The following is a 25,435-nucleotide window of genomic DNA, read 5'->3' on the forward strand; positions in this document are numbered from 1 at the left end:
CTTTAAAAACATCAATTTTGTTTCAATTTACTTCAAACTTGTCACATATATAGAGGTAACTGATGTGCTGACGTCAGCACACGCATAGACATGATGACATCAGCTGGATCGATGCCAAAATAAACTACAATACCTGCGAGGAGCGGGGTTTGTTGTGCCTGGCACCACTTGTTATACCTTTACTTTAAGTGAACATTCATGACTGCATATTCAACCCAAACCCAGGATACAAACGTTAAAAAAAACAAAAAAAAACTTGTCAGATAACATATAGTCTAACATCTATCCAAATGATTTGCTATTATATTACTTGTTCCTAATTCCCTATTATGTAACTGTATATTTCTACTTCAATACAATACTGACTCCATTTTGTCAGCTTCAGCTTCTTGGATGACTGAACATGGAGTGTGTTCCCCACAGAAAACAAACTGTCTAAAATGAAGAACTGGACCCATGAATATCCCCATAGGAATGAAAAGGTCCGGTCAGATTACTCTGTTTGTATTTGAAGGTAGAATCGGTTTACTGTTAGGCATTCATCTGGACACACATTATACAAACATGGAAAAAGTATCTTCTCAGATGGCTATTTTTCAGTCTGTTACAGTCCAGGAAAAGCAAATGTGTTGATTCTATAATAACCTGGAAAGGGCAGCTAATGGATTTAGAACATTCTTAAGATAAATAAATGCATTGTTGCAAGGCTGAAAATATGAATGTTTTGTTTGTGTGTGTGTGTGATTAGATAACTGATTCAGAGTCTCAATGGACATTGCCACTAAAAATATATGATCTTACAGAATATAACACATTTATCTATCAGTACATCAATGGCCTTTTTTTTTTTTGCAGAATGTATTGTTTACCAATAGCATTATGTACTTATAGTTTTCTAAAAACAAAACAAAAAAAACAGGCATTTTTCAGCCACTGATAAAGAGTAAATATCTGAGTAAAATATCACCTTTCACCTGCCGTACATACATCAAGCACAGAGGTTTTAGACTTGATGCAGTCTAAATGTGGAAAAAAAAAGCAGTGAAATGTTCTTTTGCATTTTCATAAATAGAATAAACACACATGATAATACTTCATACACACACGTAATGAACAAAAACACACATGATAACACACATGAATACTTTCTCAGACAAGTGGCTGTGAGGAAGTATTAAGGTCTTACCAAAATATTTTCAGGTTTTTGGAGCATTCAGAGGGTGAAATAAAAGCGAATCTGCCGCACAGTGCTGTAAGTTTAATATACCTTAAGTTTCCATGTAGTTACAGAAGAACAACAACAATAAAAAAGAGAAGAAAAAGAACAATATTCATAATTTATTTAACGACGCCTTTCAACAGAGAATCACACCAGATCCATAAAATAATACAACAATACCACACACCTAATACACACTATTATACACAAACAACAGTGTGTAATACTGATAATACTATGTACTTGATGTGGATTATAAATACATCTGAGTACTTCCTCCTCCACTGGATGTATGATCTGTAAACTATGATGCCCAGATGAGAGTGGGCTGTGTTTTCCTGGTTTCCACAGGCTCTTAAACCCACCCGTGAACAGAACACAGTGACACTCCTCTGTCTGTCAACTTCACCCACAGTCGGAAGAGAAACCAGGATGAAACTACAACCTGAGTGTATTTCCGCCATTACTGAGTCCGTCCCCGTTTAGAACAGACACTTCCTAAAAGTCTGACAGAGCCGTGGGTGCCTCTGAGGACACCCGAGACCTGCGTGGATCCCCGGTACAGACACCCAAAGGCGGACCGGTACCGACTCACCTGTCCGAACTGTCCGACCCGGAACCAGCTCCAGGTGCAGCGGGTCGAGTCCCCGCAGAGGTTCACTGTCCTCCAGACAGCAGCTGGAGCTTGGGTTGGGTTAGCTGAGTAGGCCAAATGTTTACTGAGCGACCCACTGACTCAAACCCCCAAGGATTTACCGGATTATTGAGTCATATTTACACTTCAGCAACAAAACAGTCCGACTGCAACAACAGGCTACAGGTAAGACACAAGTACAGCTCACATACTTCTACAACAGCACATTATTATTATTATTATTATTATTATTATTATTATTATTATTATTATTATTATTATTCCAACTCTGTAGGTAAGTGGAAACTTAAGGTAAACTAACCTTACAGCACTGATCGGCAGATTCCACTCATCTACAAGTAAAATGCCTCCAGAATAAAAGTAGTGAAACTATTAAAGAAACATTTTGTCTTCTGGTTTTTGGAGCATTCAGGGGTGGAAGAACAGCGAATCTGTCGCTCAGTGCTGTGAGTGTAACTTAAGTTTCCATTTAACTACTGAGCTGAATAACAACAACAACAACAACATCAACAGGCTTATTTGTCTACAAATACAAAAACTTCCAGAATAAAAGTAGTGAAACTATTAAAGAAACATTTTGTCTTCTGGTTTTTGGAGCATTCAGAGGTGGAAGAACAGCGAATATGCCGCTCAGTGCTGTGAGTGTAACTTAAGTTTCCATTTAACTACTGAGCTGAATAACAACAACAACAACAACAACAACAACAACAACAACAACAACAACAGGCCTATTTGTCTACAAATACAAATACCTCCAGAATAAAAGTAGTGAAACTTTACCAAGTTTGAGGCACTAATAAAGAGCAAATAAGTGAAAATGCTGTTTGGCTGTAGTTTAAGATACAGTCTGGTACAGAATGCATGACAATGACACACATCCACATCCATACAACATTAAACCTTGTCTAGAAAACCCCTCTACCTAGATCAGGGGTGTCAAACTCATTTTAGTTCAGGGGCCACATTCAGCCCAATCTGATTTCCAGTGGGCCAGACCAGTAAAATAATAACAGTGACAAAAGTTAAATTATATTATGATCAAGTTTACATCTACAAAGTTTCCTTAAAAACCTGAATAACATGAACAACTGAATTGTCTTAAGAAAACAAGTGCAATTTTAACATTGTTATGCCTTTGTTTATCATTTTATCATTTACACATGTGCATTACAATCACACAAAACATTTAGTAAAATTGCATTTACTTTTCTTAAGATATTTCCATTTGTTCGTATTTGTTCAGGTTATATATGTTTTTTGTAAAAGTATAGTTTGGTAATGTAAACATTTTCATGTAATTTTATTTTTTTTACACCAAAAAAAAAAAAAAACACGAACAAAGAGAGAATTTGGGGTTGTCTTTATTTATAGGTTATTATGATAATATTTTACTGGTTCTGACCCACTTCAAATCTAATTGGACTGTATGTATCTGTATGTGGAACCTGAATTAAAATGATTTTGACACCACTGATTGTTAATATCTTCAGCGTAATTTTTGCGTTTCACAAATTCATCCTGTGGGCCAGATTGGAGCCTTTGGCAGGCTGGATTTGGCCCCCAGGCCGCATGTTTGACACCTGTGACCTAGACTGATCAAGCTATATACAGTATGGCTACTTCTGGTGCATTTACAGTAATGTTTATTAAGGTGCACCGTCCCTGGTAAAGTAAAAAAAAAAAAAAAAATCCTGTATAGTTTCGAGAGAAGCTAAAGAGATTTATAACCCATTTTTACCCTCCGAGCATTGTAATCAGTTGGTTGTCCGGCTGTCGGTCCAAAAACTTTGCCATGCAGTGATAAATCAGGCCATTAGGGGCAGACCCCCAAAGCGCCTACTGGGACCGGACTCAATGCGGACCCAAATCAGACATGACAGTGCACAGCATGGTTAAGAAAAAAAGAGGGATGAATGAAAATGCCTCTGTAAAACCATCATTAGGAAAAACAAACACTGGAGTCTCTACTTTTGGTCCAGCTTCGCTGCGGCTTGACAGTGGAGATGACAGAGCAGAGGAATGGGTGAGAGAAATGGAACTAAACAACAAGAACTTTCACCAATATTTAGCTCAAGCCTGTGAAAATGACCCTTATGTGAACGTGAATGTTAATAATGTAATGTTAGAGTCCAGCCCGGCTCTGGGTATAGACGACACAGGCGGCTGTCTAGGGCGACATCTGCTGGAGTGGGAGCCAAATTACAGACAAAAAACTAAATAAAATTTAAAAAAAAAGAATAGTTTAAAAAAATATATCTGTATAACAAACTTGAAACGCACCCTTTACACTTCCTTGACATGTTTTCTCTTAAATAAATAGTAATCCAGCCTCAATATGACAAATCTTTATTCCACTTATTCCACTTTGTGGATTCTGTCATTCACATTTATTTCTTATTCACTATTAAAAGTCATGACACCAACTCACATGATCTCTTAAATATGCTAAGTATCTAAACAGTTTAAATTATTTCTCATTGTATATTTATTTCTCTTAGACTTATTTCTCCTATACTTATGGTTCGTTTACATTCATTCTTTACCTCTGTATGGACTGTTTTAGATAAATCTTGGATTCCTTTATAAATCTATTGCACAAACCAATTCCAGTATTAATTCACAGTCTCAAACATTTTACATACTGAAAATCCACATATCACTGACAGTCAATATTTTGAAGATTTTCATAAGTCAGGCCGAGGATTTTCAAGTGCGAGCACGTTATGTTCTTATTTGTGAAACCTGTACTGTCATGATGAAAACAGTTTCACTGCTTTTTCCACATCCAGCTGAAAACCACTATACTTTCAGAGCAGTGGTTCTGACTTTTTTTCTCATCTTGAGACCAAAACAAATTAATTTTACATCTCCTAATGACCCAAATTTACCAAAATACACCTTGAATCTTAATAGTGTCTGCTCTTTCACTGTCAACATATTGTCAGAAAGTCATTTCTTTATGTCTTTTACATCTTTTATTCTCATCTTGTTTCATCTTTTACATTGCTTTCTTCTTGTTGCATCACTTTTGTTACATGTCTAACCTCTGAATTTCACATGTATGAAAACAATTCTCTCCAACAAAAACTCCTGCAGAGAACACTCTACTACTATTTTAACTTGGAGAATTAATTCCATGATCATATTATTGTTGTGTATTTTACTCTGGTAAATGTCAACCAAATAAAACTGGCTTCATGACCCATTTTGAGTCCTGACCCTACAATTGAGAGGGGCAGCCTTACATGGTTTTCCCAGCCATTATAAAGGTTAGGCACAGCACAAAACCAAGTTTGGACATCGCTCAAGCTAAATTAATGTCAGCTCAGTGCAAAATTGATAATAATGGCCCAGAATGATATAAAATGGTATCATCTTCATTGAAAAAGTGACATTTTCTTGCCAGAGAACTCATAAAACCCCCACCTATGCACCCGCGTGTTCCTCAAACTTAAGGGAAATATTGATATGAGAATAAAAAAGACTTTTGACTGTTAGTACAGGATGTCCTGGTAACTTTCTTTAAATATAGTAAGGCAGTGGTTCCCAACCTTTTTTGGCTCGTGACCCCATTTTAACATCACAAATTTCTGGTGACCCCTGACATTCAAAATGGAGACATTTTTTTGCTAAAATTAATTCACTTTTGATCATGTAATAGTTTGCTATGCTATGTTGCAAATAAACTTTAATTTTAATTTTAAATGCACCTTTTTGGTGTCTGCTTCTCAGTTTCTCTTGGAGATGTGTTAGCCGGGCCAGGTGGGTGAAGAAATCTTTCCATTCCCTGTTCGGTCCGGTTTTCTGACTGTGACTGTGTCCGGGCAGGTTGAAGTGTAGTAATGCACACGCTCACATGATCGGGTCAATCAAGATATGCCCTCTCAGATATTATATCCTGCATTTTATTTGAACTTGATTTTTATTTGGAAAAGTGTGTGGTGTTTTAATTATAATTTAATCATTAAAAAATATTTTTTTTACTAGTATTTTTTTTTTTTTTAATCAGTTACTAGAAATTTCAGGTGATCACATTTGAATTTCAGGCGACCCCACGTAGGGTCGCCACCCCAAGGTTGAAAAACACTGTAGTAAGGTATGGTCCAAAAGAAATTGACGCTGGGCTCGTAAACCTCTGAAAACCCTGCTCTAGAGTGTTATAACCTCCCTCGACCCAGCTATGGGTTTTCTGTCCACATTTGTGGACAAGAGTTTCACAACTTTATACAAAAACAAAGAAAAGAAAACTGTCCACCACAAAGGACATTCCATAAAAATTTTAAAAACTGCATCTGAAAAAACTGTTGTATCATGATGTTTCCAGTATGGGCACTTATTTAATAAAAAAACAAAAAAGCTTGTATTTTGCTGGCATTTCCTGGGTCTTAGGAGGTTAAAGCATCTTTAGCTTCTTGGGAACAAATCTGATCAATTCAAGTATAATGTTTTTTTTTCCTCTGGATCTGGTACAATGTAAATTTAACTACAAAGTAACTGTGAAATCCTAATACTATGTCCATGTTTGTTCGTGACCTCCTTCAGCCAGTCTCTGTAAATGTTCTAAGGTTGTGTCTCTTCCTTTCAGTATGTCGGGGATGACAGCCAGCACAGCAAACTATCTGTGGTCTTTAACAGACATCCTGGGCCAAGGAGCTACTGCCAGTGTCTATAAAGCACGAAACAAGGTACCTACACATGTTTTAATTGAATAAAGTAGTTATTATGTTGAAACTCTACAACATATACCTGTTGCCATCATATGACGCATCCTCAGCCTACTCTGCGACTCAGTTGTGGACCCAGGATGTGTGATAAGACATCGCTGTGGTTGCAGTGTTGATGTAACGGCTGCTGGTGACGTTCTTCAGGGACGTCGTGAAGTGTTTTGCTGATGAAAACATGTCTGTGTGTGCACAGCGGACAGGTGAGCTCGTAGCCGTCAAGGTGTTCAATGTGGTGAGCTACAACCGCCCACATGAGGTGCAGATGAGAGAGTTTGAGATGCTGAGGAAGCTCAACCACGGCAACATCGTCAAACTCTTCACGGTGGAAGAGGTAAAGCTACCACAAGAGGCAGACTGATAAAATCACATGGAAAAGACAGATATGATGATGACATGATATAAATCCTTTAAAGGTCAAAGAGATTTTGATATTCAGCCTTTTTTTCTTTCAGATGTTGAAGGAAGTAATTTCCCAGTCTTTGTGTGTCCTTTTGTCTTTTTCTCAAGCTGCCCACGAAACAGAAGGTCCTGGTAATGGAGTATTGTTCAGGAGGAAGTTTGCTCAGCCTGTTGGAAGAGCCAGAAAATGCATTTGGATTGGCTGAAACTGAATTCCTTACTGTACTTCAGTGTGTAGGTGGGTGTAAATATTACAGATGTACTTCAACCATCAAATTTATGAAAAAACGTTTAATATTTATTGTGGAAGATGTGCGCATGTTTAAGATAGGATAAGATAAGATAAGAAATTCCTTTATTAGTCCCACATTTGGAAATTCCAGATATACAGCAGCAATAGTGGAGCACAAACAAAGCACACAAGAGCAAAAAAAGAGCGAAATCAAAAATAAAGACAAATCAAAAAAGCTAAATGAATTAGGAGTTACCTGTCTCATTTGCCTACGTTCATGACATCAGCCCCATTAGACTGATTTATGCAATAGAGATAGAGAAAGATAGATGTAATAGATTGGGGTCAGATTCTCTATTCTCATTTCTGAGTTCTTCAGTACAACTGCAGTGTACAACAATAACTACTGTTAACGTAGAAAAGCAGTCAGCTACTTAAAAACTACACCAGTTCATGTAACCATGCAAAAATCTTACCATCATCATAATCAATCATATGGGAGCTTTAATAGGGCTATATGTAGTATTTCTACTTTCAAATGTTTTTAGAAAATATGACATGTCTGATGTCTGCACACCGTAAGTGGATTTTTTCTTTTTTTTTGTTGTTGATTCCTCAGTTCAGGGGATGAATCATCTGCGGGAAAATGGAGTTGTACACCGGGACATTAAACCAGGCAACATCATGCGGCAGGTCGGCGAGGACGGCAAGTCTGTTTATAAGCTGACTGACTTTGGAGCAGCGAGAGAGCTGGAGGATGATGAGAAGTTTATGTCTATTTACGGAACGGAAGAGTATTGGTAAGTTAGCATTGACCCTGTACGGTGAAGAATGATTTTACATCTAGGTTAAAGTTAGATTAAGCAAAAAGCCGTACATCCTGTTGGATTCACATGGCTTTGATGAAATTGTCATAAAATGAGAGTAATTAAGCGTTTTTCCGGTTCCATTTTTTACAGTCAAATGTACAACATAGTCTCCTTAATCATACTGTACTTCTGTTACTGCGGCAAAAGTCCTTTTCTTCCTTTGGGATGGTCAACTACAGTGGTGCCGAGTGTGTAAACCCCTTATTTTTTTGATTTGTACATAAATATGACCTAAAATAGGATCAGGTTTTCAAGCAAGTCCTAACACTATAAAAGAAACTCAATTAAACAGATGAATAAAAGTATTAAACATTCATTTATTTATGGAGGGAAGTGATCCAGTTTGGAATTTTTATGTGAAAAAAGTATGTAAATCTGTGTCTCAAGTAACTGGTGTGACTCCTTTTTCAGTAATGTCTTCACAATTTACAGAAACTGTTTGTCACTCCTACACTTTCCTCTTGACGGGACAGTTTCAACAGTGAGATGCTGGTTGGCTTCTTTGAATGAATGCCTTACCTTTGGACATGAAATTTAATCAAGTTTAGTTTTAATGTTTTTTTCTTGCTTATTTAATTAGATTGCCTTTATCTAGTTTTAGGACAAATCTGATCTTTTTTTTTAGGTCATAGCAAATTCTGAGTGGCTCGTGAACTGTCCAACATCACAACACAAACACTGTATGTTGTATGTTGTCTAAACTTATGCACTGTTCAGACCTGGCATTAACATGCATCCTGGAACTGCTCACAAATGGACATGTAATGCAGTGTGTGAGTGCACTAGAGATACTGTGTGGAAGCACTGACATCAGATCCGTCAGATCCCAACTGGAGGGGAAAATAAATGCATTAGACGGGCAGCATACTCATGTGACCCCCTCTGTATAAGTGAATCTCTGTCATATTAACATGGAAACGCTGCTTCTTCAGTCCAGACCATGCATGTGGACTTGAAATGTTGTATCACCCTGAATGTTTCACAGCAAAGATGTGTGAAACTGACTTCATGTAAAACCCACAGGCTGATACTGTATTGTGCTCTTGCATTTTCAAGACTTGGTAGCCCCCTAGTGGACATAAGTATTATTGTGTGTATATGTGGATCTAAACTAGTGCATAACTGCTTTTACACCTGACTAATCTTATAAAACAGGAGTCTCAAACTCATTTTCTTTCAGAGGCCACATTCAGCCTGATTTGATCTCCAGTGGGCCGGACCAGTAAAATAATAGCATAATAACCTATAAATAATGACAACTCCAAATTTTTGTCGTTGTTTTAGTGAAAAAAAAAAAAAAATATATAAAAATACTTTTATAAACTATCCAAACAAAAAAGATGTGAATAACCTGAAAAAAAATGAAATTTCTTAAGAAAAATAAGTACAATTTTAACAATATTGTGCCTCAACTTATCATTTCTACATGTGCATTATGGATCAGATCCACAAAGACACTAAACACTTAGCAACAGGCAGAAAATTATTAAAATTGTGCTTAATTTTCTTTAGACATTTCAGGTTGTTCACATTATTCACATTTATTGTTACAGTATAGTTTGTAAATGTAAATATTTTCATAATTTAATGTTATTTTTTGCACTAAAACAAAGACAAAAAATTGAAGTTGTCATTATTTATAGGCATAATGAAAGATTATTTTCACATCAAACCGAGAAAAAAATGAGTCATTATTTTTTGTAGGTTTTTATGCTGTTATTATTTGACTATAGATCATATTGGTCTGTCTGTGGAACCTGAACTAAAATGAGTTCCACAGCCTTGACTGTAGAATTTTTGGCACTTTGCAAATTCATCCCAGGGGCCGCATTGGAACCTTTGGCGGGCCACATTTGGCCCCTGGGCCACATGTTTGAGACCCCTGTTGTAAAGTAAGGTGTGAAGCATATAATACACAAGTCTATTGCTGGTAAGTGCAACATGATGTTTAAAGAAAGACTTTTTTTCTGTATGCATAGCATCCTGACATGTTTGAGCGAGCTGTGCTGCGTAAGCCTCATCAGAAGTCCTATGGAGTGAGTGTAGATCTGTGGAGTATCGGGGTGACGTTTTACCACACTGCCACTGGGAGTCTTCCCTTCACTCCGTATGGTGGACCACGCAGGAACAAACCCACCATGTAAGTCACCAGTGCAGAGCGGAAGTGATGAATGAGTGAATTTTGTGAAACCAGACAGAATCTGAACATCTGTCAGTCTGAGCTGTTTGCTTTATTTCATAGGTTCAAAATAACTACAGAGAAGCCCATGGGGGCCATAGCTGGAATACAGCGTGTGGAAGACGGGCCCATAGAGTGGAGCTACCACCTACCCCACAGCTGCCAACTGTCCCAGTATGTCTTTACATTACACTGAACCTGTGTCTCAGGGATTCTTTAATAACAGCACATAATCCTATTGTATATATATATATATATTGTATTTAATATATTGTCCCTGGTGTTCTTTGCCTCCTCTCTCTCTGCGTATGTTTCGTGGTCTATAGGGGTCTCAGAGTCCAGCTGGTTCCAATACTAGCAGGTGTACTAGAGGCTGACCAGGAGAGGTGTTGGGGTTTTGACCAGTTCTTCACTGCTACTACAGATATACTGCAGCGTCAGCCAGTTCACCTCTACTGTCTGCAACAGGCCATGGCACACAGCATTTACATACACCGCCACAATACGTAAGAAAGCACAATGAAGAGCACATCATTTTGGGCTATATCTGCTGTTTTTAGTTTCAGGAATATGAGGTGAAGACTGTAGGTCTTATAGTGGTGACTCTGGAATTAGTTTGTATGAATCTAACATGTTCACAGGGAATGTCATTGTTATCATGCTCATTTTTTTACTCAACAGCATAAAGGCCTCCTTAAAATCTTTCAACTTAAACTGTTGCAAATTTGCATTAAACAGTTTTCATTACAGAATCAGCTAAGTGAGCATATCTATTTAAAATAGGGGTGTAACGATGTGAAAATTTCATATCACTGTTATTGTGACCAAAATTATCATGGTTATCATTATTATCGCGGTATTGTTGAAATTGTGCTCAAAATGTTCAAAAAGTGCTAATACACACACTGAAATAATTTAACCAAGTTGTATTAAAAAAAAAAAAAAAAAAAATCTTCTGTTGGTAGAAACATTCAAATATGAACCCTTAGGGGTCTGAGCCTATTTGGCCATTTTTCAGTACTTTTGATTTTGCCTTTATATACTATATAAACAAATGTTAATTATACTTGTGTTTGGCATCTTTTTTTTTCAGCACAACTTCATTTATATCATCTGTCTATTATTTTTTTCACTTTAACCTACTATAAAAACATAAAAGGCCAGAAAACACAAAAAAATACATAAAATCCGATTTGAAAAATGCATATACTTTACTGCCTAAATAATACAAAGATGCTTAACAAACCTTTTCAAAGACTTTAAAAGTGAATATTGGTTCCAAATATTAGGTATATAAAATCAAAATTGTAATAAATTAAAACTATTCTCAAATATTAGACAGAAAAGCAAATCTTAACATAGGCGTTTTCTCCCCTACAAGTGTGGTAATCAAACACGGTTATCATGATAATTAGAATTTAAATGGTAATACTAACCATCTGCACTTTTACAGTGGTTTATCGTTATACCGATAATCGTTACATCCCTAATTCAAGATAAGATAAGACTTTATTGATCCCACTCTGGGGAAATTTAACAGTTTACAGCAGCAATATGTATTACACCAGTGCAAAAGAAAAGGCAGGTAGACATAAACGTTCTGAAAAGTATAAAAATTTAAGTATGAAGTTTAAAGATATTTACATATTTAGATAGTGATTGCACATATTCATGATGTGATGTGGGGGTGGTGGAGGGTCACTGTGTAAATGCTGGTTCTGACATATTCGATACATACCTAGTCAGGGCACTGAAAATAATTTTGTGGCATCAATAAAACCATCTCCATCTCCTGAGACAGGAAAATCTGTTTTATTACTTTTTCATTACTATTAACCATTATGCCTGTTGTCACAAATTTGCATATCCAAATCTCTACCTATTTTATGTTCTATAGTCAAATTAACAGTCTCCACTTAATGGGCTCTATGCACAGCCCCACTACTTCCTGAACTTCAGGCGGGTCCTTTATTTCCTGTCTTTGATTATTGGACACACTGATTAATTCAGGTGTGTCTGCTCCTTCTTGTTGTGACTACTGATTAATTAGGCACACCTGGATTAATCAGTGTGTCCAGTAATCAAAGACAGGAAATAAAGGACCCACCTGAAATCCAGGAAGTAGTGGGGCTGTGCATAGAGCCCATTTAGCATTTGCTTGAAAGCAAAAACACAAATAATCAGGGTTAGCACATGTCCTGGAAAACCTGGAAAATGATTGATCAATTTTCCAGTCATGGAAAACATATGGAAAATGAGAAAAAAGGTCATATGTCTTGGAAACGGTTTAGTTATCCTGGAAAAATATTTATCCTCCCTCTGCCTTGTGACTTTGTGTGCCTAAACTGAGATGAAACAAAGGGAATAGTTTTTCAGTGATTTATAGAAAATATACAAATATTTTTAGAGGAAGTGTAGAAGAGAAAGTAAGAGGGAGGAGAAAGTTGAGTTGGGAATTGTCCATTTGAACATTGTTACTCCAGTTTGCCAGGCTAATGAAGTGCTGCACTGTAATCTGTGGGTGTGTTTGCATCATTCTATGATACATTTGTCATAATTATTTTTCATAGATAGATTATAGCTATAGGCTGCAAATCAAATGTCTGAGTAATAAACATAGAAACAATCTGGATAAATAGGTAGAAAAGAACACTTCCAAAGAATGAGGGGGACAGGGGAATGGATTAGTGTATGATGTGATAACTTGTCTCTGTAGCGGCTAAGAATGTCCTGGAAAATAATTTCAGGGAAAGAGTGGGAACCCTGATAATCACTTTTTAATATACTTGTATAGAAGACATTAAAGGTACTATTTAGTGTTTAATGTGCTTTGTACTACAGTTACAGATGGACCAAGTGTAATGAATATCCCATAGTCTGCAGTCCGTCACTCACAGAGATTTTCAAGCCTCTTCAAAACTTTTCTCTTTACTCACATCTCACAGGGTGTCTGTCTTCCATGAGGAGGTAGCATCTCAGACTGGTATAGGAGTTCAGCAACAGCATCTCCTCTACCTGGGTCATGACCTCCCCCTGGAGGGCAACATGAAGGTTGTTAACCTTCCATCTACTAAACCTTCTCGTCCACTTATTCTGCTGAGCTTTGCACCAGAATCCAACACCAGTCTGCCTTTTAGAGAACGTAAGAAAAGCACACTTGACATAAACAACTGAATATTCATGTATTTTAAGTTTATCTCTGTCACACCTCACTTACACACACTCTTATCGCGGGGTGTATTTATGTGCTTATTAGGTGTATTTCTTTGATTGATGTATCTTTATTAAGTCTTTCAAACATACAAAAAGTAAGACCCACACTGAGACATATCGCAGAGGTATAAGATGCCACAAAAAAACCCCAATAATAATAAAATTTTAAAAAAAATTAAAATTAAAGGGTTCCACTATGCAATTACCCAATCGCTTTATACACAGCACACATTATCCAGAGTCAAGGTGCATTGGCTGCTGTTCTATATAAGAAATAAAAGGATGCCATACCACATTAAACTTCCCCATTGATCCATTCAATGTGAATCTAATCTTTTCAGTTTTAAAGAAAAACACAACATCACATATTCATCTGCCAAAGGAGGGGGGTTTGTCATTCTTCCAGTTTAAAAGAATGAGTCGCCGTGCTAAAAGGGAGGAGTAGGCTATCCTATTTAATTGTGGCCTTTGTAGAGGGAGATCTTCTAATGGTACGCCAAAAAGTCCGATAAAAGGGCGGGGGGGTCAATGGTCAGACCTGAAATTGCTGAATATGCTTCAAATATTGAAGACCAGAATGCAGTTAGACTTGAACATGACCAAAAAGTGTGAAAGAGAGGAGCAGGTGCTTCTCTATATCTGTCACAAATAGGATTAACTCCTGGGTAAATTTTGGATAACTTACCTTTAGGCATGTGAAATTGGTGTGCAATCTTAAATTGAATAAGACTATGCCTTGCACAAATAGAAGTGGAGTGGATTCTTTGAAGTATGCTTAAGAACTGATCATCAGTAATATTTGTGCCCATATCTGTCTCCCAGTTTTCTTTTTTGTGTACAGCTTTGATATGGTTCCCCTGACCTCAGGCTGAATTTCTAGGATTGAATCAAGAGATGATGTCTCATTATTATGCAATATTTTTTCATTTAATTCTTCTTTTCTTTGTAGCAGAGACTCCTGTCATCCCATCTAGGTTTGATGTTTTGGCAGACTACAATTTTTCTAAGGTACTGTTGGTCTTTTTTTTTTTTTCTTTTTTCATTTTCATTGTTTGTCATAGTAGTCACCTGTATTACAACCTGTCTGATATTCTCTCTTCAGGTGATAGTGGGAGTGGTGCATCAGTATGTGAGAATAGTGAAGTTGTTGCACACACACAGAGAGCTGCTGCTGCAAGGATATTACAGCTACATGTGAGATGCAAACATGCTCTGAAAGATTATTTGTTTCACAGGGTGATATATCACACAGTCTGCTCCTCGTAATGATGCTTATAAAAAAAAAAATTTCTTCTCTTCCTATTCTTTCCCCATGTTTTTGTCAGGATGAGGTTGCGCAGAGACTGTGGAGAAGCCATGCACAGTATTGCAAATATCACCATCAGACTGCAGTCCTGTTTCGGTGTAGAACACAGGATTCGCATGCTGTAAGTTTATCAAAATGCATTGAAAATAAATGGATAACAGTACCACAGTATGATGAGCAACGCAGCAAATAGAAGTGGTACCGTCAGTATATTGTGGCAGTTACCACGCTGACCAATAACATACTTGCATTTCTAATCCTGTCAAATATGAAGTGTAATTTTCTCTCCCATCTCTGCTGTACCTCTGGTTTCTAGAGGCCGTAATGCTTCAGACTCTGCTGATGACAGTCAGAAGCTGCAGCTGGTAGGTGGCATCAGAAAGCAACATCAAAGAACTCATTTTGAGTGATGTGGTGATGGAAATGGGGCTGTGGAGATGTATTACCTCATATATTTATCCCATTTATGTCACCAGTCGGTCACAGAATAATTCTTGAGATGACTGTAGTGGATATTTTTTCAATTTTAGTTTTCTAATAAGAAACACTGAGCAAAAATATCTGATTCTACTTTTAACTAGAAAAGCACTCAGAGAGCGCAGACCTCCACCAAGGCAGATCAGCCCCCCGATCACCACCGAAATTTAATCATTGGTTCCTTGTGCCAGTATCAACATTTCCTGAAATTTTCATCCAAATCTGTCTATAACTTTTTGAGTTATCTTGCACACGGACAGACAGACAGACAGACAAACCAACGCCAGCAAAACATAACCTCCTTGGCGGAGATAAAAAATAATCCAAGGTCCACAGAAAGATGTCCAAAAAATAAAGCACTATTTATCTAAAACTAGTGGCATTGTACCAGTGGTGCCATTGTACGATAGCACCCTCCCGTGGTGCAACAGCGGCATTGCATCCGTATGCCCTCCCATGCTGCAACATCGGGACAAACATCCGGACATGCATCGGACACGCGTCGGACACGCGTCGGACACGCGTCGGACACAGAACGTCCATTATAGTAGGATAGTAGGATACGAAATGAATACAACGCATAGAGTTGAAATGGGATTGAAAATACGGGTTGACCAAAAATAAAGCATCAAGATAAAATAAGACAAAAAAAGATAAAATAAGATAAGATATGCCTTTATTTGTCCCACAAGGGGAAATTCCAGGTTACAGCAGCGAATCACGAAAAGCACACAAGAAAAGTACACAAAAGCAGAAGAAGTGCAAAATCAGAACAAACAAAAAAAAAAAATTCTGATTCTAAACACTAAAATATGACTTTTAAGACGTAAACAGTCATGAATTATAATCAAACACAGCAATGCTGGTGATAATGTGCATTAAAATTCATAAATCTAATAAAAAAAAAAAATTCATTGTACGAGTAAAAATGGCTATGGTTAATATTGTCATATTTTAATAGTAATGTAGCGTATGACTGTAATAAAATAATAAACAACCATGAACGACCTGAATTTTCTTAAGAAATAGAAGTGCAATTTTAACAAAATTATATCTCCGTTTATCATTCACACATGTGCATTACAACTCACAGATTATAGTGGATCTAAAAAGGTACAAAACATTTAGTAACAGACATAACATGTTTAAAATTGTACTTATTTCTCTTAAGACATTTCAGGTTCTTATTTGTTCAGATTATTCACAACTTTTTGTGAAAGGATAGTTTGTAACTGTAAACATTTTATTTTTTTTTTTTTTACACTAAAACAAAGAGAACAATTTGGAGGTGTCATTTATATGTTATTATGTTATTATGATAGTATTTTATTGTTCTGATGTTTGTATTGCTCCATCCTGAACCACCAGACTCACAGAAGGGTAGTGACTTTTTCTCATAAAGTGCCGTTATCATTTAATGTGATTGTTTGTTTGTTTTTAAACATATATTTATTGTTTTTTCATTTATACAAAACCATCAAACACCATGAACATCTTGAACATGGCAGAGAAGTAATAGATAATAATAAAAAATATATATATTTAAAAAAGGCAAAATAAATAAATACATGAAATGAAAAATAAATAATAAAAAACCTCAAAAAGATGACGCAGTTGTTGTACTGAGAGTATCGAATAGAAACAACAAATTAAATTACATAATTAATAAAACTAGGTATAGAGTTGAAATTAAACTGTACATGTACATTCCCACAGTAAATGAAATATTATCCCAATTAGTCAGTTATTCACTACCCCTTCAATATCACCATTCTTAATTAATTCTAGGAACATCTTCCAAATGTTATAGAATTCCAAAGCTCTCATTCTAACCATATATGTCAGTTTCTCAAGAGCCAAACTTGAGGTTAAATTAGTTAACCAGAAGTCAAGAGAGGGGCAACCTGATATTTGGTTTTAATAGGATATGGAATGACATTAAATCACATGAATGGTCTAAGGTCAGAATTTTCACGTACAATTACACATCAAGTGTACTGTACGTATCCAGGAAACTTCATGTGATTGTTGTGTCCGTACAGGTCCATCAGCACCTGCCTGTATACTCTGGGGGCATCCAGGAGTTTCAGGACCGTCTGGACCACCTGCTGATAGAACAGGCCAAGCTGACAGAGACTCTGTCCAACGACAAGAGGTAGATCACTGAAACAGAATATCAGACTTTATGGTAGGATCATCTATAGTGTTTGAACTCTGACCTGTTGTCTCCTACAGCTGTCAGAAGATGGAGATGCTGCTCAAGAAGATAATGACAATCCATCAGCACTACCGTAAAGACAGAATGACAGGCAGTATGTGTGCTTTTCTGATTGGATCTACTCTATAGGTCTTGTTCTTTACATAGGAATATTCACACCACCTGATTTCTTTCTTCTTTTTTTCTTTTTCCACAACAGAGCTGGCATATAATGACGAGCAAATCCACAAATTTGAGAAGTGAGTGTGTGCTTTAGATTCGAATGTGTTTGTCCAAACAGCTGCTGCTCTGCTCACCCAGGTGAAGGTGTCATTTGGAGATCTCTTCTAATCTACTTGTCACTCTTCCTTGCCAGAATCCACCTGTCGTCCCACATTAAGCGAATGAAATCTCTCTTCAGAGAGGACTGCATACAGAGATACAAAGAGCTTTTGGCCTCAACCAGGACATGGAGCAGGTCAGAAACAACATGGTGTCAAATCAGGACAAATTGACTGCAACAGTTATGTTAAAATAAAGACTATTTTCAATTCGTTCACATTTTTTTTTCTTATATCTCTCATTTATTATGTCTTATTTATTTTATTTCATTTTGATTTCTTCCTTTTTTTTCTTGTGCTCAGTTTAACTCAGTTCTGGTTCTAGTTATTATTACCATCATAATTATCACCGTGGTTGTTATTGTTGGTTTTGTTGATATTCTCTGGTGAGGGTCTTCTCCATCTTCTTCTTCCTTTTTCTCCCCCCTTCACTCTTTCCTTCTCTTCTTCCCCTTTCTTCTCCTCCCCCTAGTTCCTTCATGTCAGGTCCAGCATCGAAATGTAGTTCAACAAAACTCAAAACAAAGACAGCAGAATATCAAAGGGAGTCTCTTATACTTTATGAAGTTTCCTTTGGCAAAGCAAATGTGTTCAGCACCAAAAGACAGATAGACTACAATTCTGCTGTTATGATGCTGGACAAGACAAGTAGAAAAAAAACAAACGCTATTTTCAATTCAGTTCAATTCAACTTTATTTATAGGGCACATTTCATGCACAAGGCAGGCTCAGTGTGCTTCACAACAGGTATATAACAAAAAAACATATATAAAAAAAAAAAACACAAAAAAACAGGGCTGTGCAGAATTAGTTGGATCTGAAAACAAACAACAGTCAAATAAACAGTAGAAGAAGGGAATGGATTAATGTCCTGGACATCCCCTGTCCTTAGACCCTCCTTCTCGGCAAGGAAAAACTCCAAAAAACCCAGTGGGAAAAGAGAAACCTCGGGGAGAACCACAGTAAAGGAGAGATCCACTCCTATGGATGGACAGGCATGGACAAACACTAGACAGAGATTCACCTTTATGATCATATATGAAGACGATTAATGCAGGACTGAAGGACATTCCTACTCAGCAGCCCTCTCAACAGATTATGGCTGTAGTTTGGATTAAATAAATCCTCAATTTACCTCGTTAAGTGGTATTAGGTATATGTATTGTCTCAAATGTGATTAGATATGTGTATTAAATGTGTTAACATAAATGTAGTCATAGATAAAGGTTTAAAGGTTCAATATTTGCATTGTTGAAATTAGCTGATGTCATTTCTCAGATAATAACTGTCTACATCCAGAATAACAGCTCATTCATTGATTTTTATATAGAAGACTGTTCTGTGAAAGTCCTCAAAGGGGTCATATTTTGCTAAACCCACTTTTATCAGTCTTTGGTACATTTATTTGTGTATTTGGACCCTAATAGTTCCAAAAGTTTGAATTTGAACCTTCCACCTGCTGCAAAGCTATCTTTATATTCATGCCGGCAAAAATTGAGTCTGTTTCTACAACCCGTTTTAATTCCTGCTTAATTTGTTACATCTATAACTAGTTATGTCACAACATTTGCACATATAAGGTCAAGACTTCTGATGAACATTTCTCCGAGTACGGCATAATTGTTTGTCAGTAGCAGCGGTTGTAGTCCATACTGAAAATATGTCCAAACTTTGAGCCAATTACCTTAAATGTTCAGTTGTTGGTTGTATTAATGAACACAAGTAGCTGAATGGGACAGAGCAGGATGGTCAACAACCTGGAGGGGGTGGAGTCTGAAGTGGCTCATTTGCATTTAAAGGGCCAGCGCTCAAAATGACCTTTCTGGTGTCATTACTCAGAAATAGGGCTGAAGATGGACCTGTGGAGTTGAATTAATGAAGAGTTCAGACCCAAACATAGCATTTACAGTTTATGTAGACCACAGGGAAATGTTTTAAAATGCATAACTCCATTTAAAAAAAAAAGCAAAATATCACTCCTTTAAGAGTTTTTTCCTTAATAGTTCCTCCCAACACTGTACGAACTAGCACATAAACTTCACATTGACACATGAGAAATGGCAAAACTTACATATTGTACCCTTTAAATGTATGCATATGAAAGTGTACATGAAATATGATGGGAAACGTTTCTTGAGTCACATATTGGGCACATTATAAAGTGCTGAGCTATTTTGGTAAATGTGTCACTTCCTGTTTTTGTAGTATTTTACTGGAGATGCACACCCGACTGCAGGACTTCAGCTCCTTCTCCACAGGCCTGTTGGCTGATCTGGACATGTGTGAGCAGCGGCACAATAAGGTCAGTAAATCCCACTGCTGACCACAGCATATGAAGAATAAAAAAACATTTAGGATTGTTCTTGATGTTAATAATATCAATCAATCATTAGGTGCATTTCCACAAAAAAGTATGTGATGCACACTGAAAAGTTTTACATCAGAAAATATTTATAGAGATGGAAACATTTTAAAAACTTCCCAATTTGTTCTTGTTCTTGTTTTTTTTTTGTTTTTTGTTTTTTTTTAAAAAGAGTAAATGAGTAAAGAGTTTAACTTGTGACTTATTAGCTGTTAGCAGCAGATATTCCAATAGAGTAGGAACATGTCTCTTACAACACATGAATGAACTAATGAATGATATTTTTTGGATGCAAAAATATACAGAATAAATATTATTTTTCAGACTGTTATTGTCTCATTTAGTAACCAAAAAAAAAAGGAATTAACTGAAGCCAAAGTCCTATTTTATTTTTGTTCCTATCCACTGAATTACATAGAATTCCAACAATGTCAAAGAAATAAAAATACATAAGTAAGTCATTACAACAATAAATTATATTCCTTAATTAACTGACGTGTAAAACATTATAATCCTTAAGTATTTAGGCTGTTGTAGGGCTTTTTTCAAACTCAACACAGTTCCAACTCCTCATTACATTTACTCCATGTGTGATTCTAACAAAACAGAAACATTTCTAGTTTACATTTTTTTCTCCCTTTAAATCTTTCAAAGACAAACACACCTCTCAGTTTAGAATTCCCTTCTCTTAATTAAAAACATTTTAATGCAAACTGGAAGGGTTTTGCTCTCAACTCAAAAAAGGTTTTGCAGTATTTTTAAATATACAACCTCTTGAAACTTTAGGGTGCAGGATCCTTTAAAAAGTCAACTCATGGGGTTGTGATAACCAGCTCTATTTATGATTTTAACAGCTCTATTTTGAAGTGTAATTATTGGGCCTATGTTTGTTTTATATACATACACATATTTTATGTATATCCCAATAGTGTGAACTGTCTTGTCTGTAGAAAAAATAACTAGAAGCACTCGGAGAGCGCAGACCTCCGCCAAGGCTGATCAGTGGCCCCCCCTGTGGGCCCCCCCACGCCAAGGAGGTTATGTTTTTGCCAGGGTTTGTTTGTTTGTTTGTCTGTCTGTTTGTCTGTCCGTTAGTGTGCAACATAACTCAAAAAGTTATAGACAGATTTTGATGAAATTTTCAGGGTTTGTTGGAAATGGGCTCCCCCGTGGGCCCCCCCACCCCCGATCACCACCAAAATTTAATCATTTCTTCCTTATCCCATTTCCAACAAACCCTGAAAATTTCATCAAAATCTGTCCATAACTTTTTGAGTTATGTTGCACACTAATGGACAGACAAACAGACAAACAAACAAACAAACAAACCCTGGCAAAAACATAACCTCCTTGGCGGAGGTAAATATTACAGGTTTTCTAGATGGAAAACAACAAAATGCATTTCTTCTTCTACTGTTTATTAGAGGGTCTGATCAACCGGTAACACATGGAAACATTTTGTGTTCAACAGTCTCTGTCATGTAAGCAGAGTAACTTATGTGCATATATTATAATTATTTCAGTAGGTATTTATAAGTACTTTAACATTATGTATAACAAAATTTGGGGAGATAAAATTTTTAGGTGAAAAATGTCAAATTACTGCTTGGTAACAAGTGGACTTCAAACAGACATCAATTTTTTAAGCTTTATGCAAACATTCAAAACATGCGGTTCTCAACAGAAAGTGATATCAAGTAGGACAAAACCTTTTAGATATTATGTTCAACTATGCTGAAAATAAATTTTGGAGTAAAATATTGAAAAGTCTCTGTTTTATTGACATGAGAATGTGGTAACACATGGGCAGGTTGCCATAATAACACGTGGATGACTCTTTACCATTGTATGCATCACCCAAAATGTTGACTTATTTTTTAAAACAACAAACCAGATACAATCACAATGCTTTATTTAATGTATTTAATACTAACACAGTGTTATTTACAACATGTGGTGGTCCATACTGATATAGGTATATTACAAATAAAGAGTAATTTTCAGTAACAGTTCACAGATAGTCTTTTAAATGTGACCAGTGTATGAATTCACAAACTTCATCGTTCCAAGTTTTAATTTCTCAAAGTAATAGGCAGTCTTTTGCATGTCTTTATGTTAACTTAATGCAGCCTAGCAGAAGGTTCAGAACTTCTCCTGTACTGTGTAAGTGGTATTTTAAAAAGGAGAAAAGTTCCATAAAATACAGGTCTTTAGCTAAAAAATTAGCCCACTTAATAAATGAGGTGTGCAAATTTACTTTTTCATGTTGATGTTCACTTTCACTTCATCAGACCCTAGAGCAGGGGTATTTAAATCCAGTCCTCGAGGGCCGGTGTCCTGCATGTTTTAGATATTTCCCTCTTCCAGCACACCTGGTTTGATTAATGATCAGCTCATCGTCAAGCTCTGCAGAAGCCTGATAACGATGTAATGGCTTCCAGGTGTGATGGAAGAGGGAAATATCTATAACATGCAGGATACCGCCCCTCGAGGACCGGATTTGAATACCCTTGCCCTAGAGCCATATGCAGTGTAATCTACAGCGCCACCTGCTGATAACACAACCTAGATTATTCCACTTCATGGAAACACATAATTTCCATTTTCATTCTCAATCATGTCAAACATTTGCTTCAAATTTGTGCAACATTTTATACTTTTATAAACAGCTTTTTTGTCTCATGAGCCGGTTTTATGAAGATGTAACCTCTTGTCTGTCTCATCAGGCTCTGGACCGGATCCTGTACACTCTACAGTCTGAGAAAACAGGCCATCAGCCCATAATCACACCCAAGGACAAAGACCATATGGTCTCTAGGTGTGTGTGTGTGTGTGTGTGTGAGTCTCTAGGTGTGTCTTAGTGTAAGATGGAGGCAGTTTACCTTATAGCATGTTATCTTTTTAATGCCAGGATGCACCATCTGAAAGAGGAGATGGAGATTTTGGTCCGGGAACTACAGTGTAACAACAGCATCATAGAGAGGTTAGAGATGTCACATACTGTATGTCTTACTGACACATGTTCTATGACTAAACAATAATACAGTCACAATAAATGGGATGTTAATATTTTTTTTTCTTCTGTAGTTTGGGAACTGTGAACTCCACAGCAGCTCTGGAGCCGAATCTGACCCGACCATCGACACTCTGACAAATCCTGAAGCACATCAACAACATTTCCACACACTTTGACCCACATACCCACCGGGCAGTATGGAACAGCTCAGGATTGTTTACTGGACCTTCCTTAGAGGCTGCAGTCTATGTTACATGAAGCGGAAGCAGCCAGAGACAATCAATAAAATGTGAATCTCAGTTTAGATATGAGATGCACTGAATGAAAAAGGAGGAAATGCTACCGATGGATTTTAGTGCGTGTGTATTTGTGTGTGTGTGTGCGTGTGTGTGTGTGTGTGTGTGTGTGGCAGCTGAGTACAGCAGTTCAATACAAACCTCATTAATGCCTTTAGTGTTATTGTATTTCTAATAGGCTCCCACAGTGATGGACTGTCAGTAGAAACCAAACTGAATGCCAAGTCAGCTGCTACAGTTTTTTTTTATTTTTTTTTTTTATTAATAATGTGGTTCTTTGTTTTCTAGATGAACCGTTGCATATCCGGAGAACTTAAATGACAAATCTAACAAGAGTGACTGTATGTTTTTTATATGTGTATGCTTGTGTCACATTTTTGGTTACATGGGGTACTTTACTGTCTAATCTAATGCTTGATCATTCAAATGGTTTGATATTTTGGGTCCATTTGAGGTTTATCATTGTAAATTCACTGTATAAACACTGACTGGTTACATCATTGATGGTCTAAAGTTTTCATGCTACATTTTACTAAGCCCTTGTTGATGTTTTACTAAAATGCTGTTATTTCCTGCATTTTATCTGAGTCTACATTGTTAAAGAAGAGATGCAATCAGGGGAAGTCATCAGTCACCACAGGTTCTTCTTAAAAACAGGACATGAGACAAACACAGTCAACAGATATAACAAATTCAAAGTGTTAAATGACATTATCAAGTGGTTCACACTGGGGAAACCCCAGCTGTCTCTTTTTGTGAAGGACTCGTGTGACATATGACGTAAGATGCTTTTTAAAGGTAATTTTATTAGTCATCTTGACTTTAGATCTTGTACTTTCTTTTTTTGTCTGGAGAAATTGTATATTATATCATCTCAGCTGACAAAGTAAAATAGGCTGGGAAAAAAATGAAAAAGCTCCTTTACGTCCCATCATTCTGTACAATTACAGCATCCACATACCGTACATCTGAAGATGAATCACCATGTTTTCAAAGTTAATAAATTCAGAAACAACAGGCATATTCACATTTTAGCAATGTAAGTTTCTACTTCTTCCTGCTCCTTTTCGACCACTAAAATATAGACTTGTTTGTACTTGAAGACAGATTCTGTTCATTTAAATGTTATTTTGTTTTATTTTGTTTCTTTGTTTCATTTGAAATAAATAAATAAAAATATTCATGAATTATTAAACAGTACATACTGAATTTACATAAAAATAATGTAGGTTGGTTGAACTGGGCTCAGAAGATGAAATATTTCTAACAAAACACAGCAAGTGAGCTGTTATGACGCTGCATTCAGAGAACGATATTGAAAGTGCATGTTTTTTCCCTCAGTCTGTGCAGAAGTAGTGTGGGCGTCAGGGGCTTTCTCAGTTTTGTTGATGGGGGAGGTGTGGGGGGATGAATTCAGCTGTCTCTGTGGCTTTATGTGCTCATATGATGTGCTCTTGGCAAAATGGAAAGTTCGATAAAATTTCTGGAACTTGCCCACACAAACAAGTGTGACATTGTGTTTTTATTACTAATTTTTCTCTCTGTGTGGCTGTTGTCCCCTCAGAAGATGAAGCCCCAGTCTTTATTCATTTATTCACATCAGCTACATTTATTCACTTCAGTTCCATTCAGTTTTATCTGAATTAACTGATCACAGTACATGAATATCAAGGCACTTCACACATTCAGATCAATGCCTTAAAATAGAACAGAATATTCTTTTGAAGATTCTATAGTGTAAACAATACAATACAAAACAACAGCCTTTATTATCATTGTACACATTTGCACTGTGAAATTGTGGGGAAACCACCCTGAGATGCATTGAAAAATACTAAATATAATACAAGAAATAAAATAACAGCAAAAGTAAATACAATTGAAATGTATAAATACAATGAACAGTTAAAAGCAGAAAAAATAACTGTTCACACCCACTTTTACTCAGCA

At 36.6% G+C, this 25,435-nt stretch overlaps 1 protein-coding gene across 1 annotated transcript; it reads left to right on the forward strand.

The window, feature by feature from the left end:
• The first annotated feature begins 1,538 nt into the window (after window positions 1–1,538).
• ikbke (inhibitor of nuclear factor kappa B kinase subunit epsilon) lies at window positions 1,539–24,752 on the forward strand. Its single transcript, XM_030133951.1, is given in 21 exon segments — window positions 1,539–2,039; window positions 6,460–6,559; window positions 6,792–6,929; window positions 7,106–7,235; window positions 7,849–8,033; window positions 10,078–10,238; window positions 10,341–10,451; window positions 10,604–10,783; window positions 13,223–13,419; window positions 14,440–14,498; window positions 14,593–14,684; window positions 14,816–14,917; window positions 15,113–15,161; window positions 17,316–17,428; window positions 17,509–17,585; window positions 17,691–17,730; window positions 17,847–17,948; window positions 20,017–20,113; window positions 22,900–22,991; window positions 23,085–23,156; window positions 23,261–24,752. Coding segments are annotated over 20 exon segments (2,160 nt in total). The 5' UTR covers window positions 1,539–2,039; window position 6,460; the 3' UTR covers window positions 23,325–24,752.
• The last annotated feature ends 683 nt before the right edge of the window (window positions 24,753–25,435 follow it).

Source organism: Sphaeramia orbicularis, chromosome 5 (genome assembly GCF_902148855.1).
Source record: "Sphaeramia orbicularis chromosome 5, fSphaOr1.1, whole genome shotgun sequence".
In the NCBI taxonomy this organism is placed as follows: Eukaryota; Metazoa; Chordata; class Actinopteri; order Kurtiformes; family Apogonidae; genus Sphaeramia; species Sphaeramia orbicularis.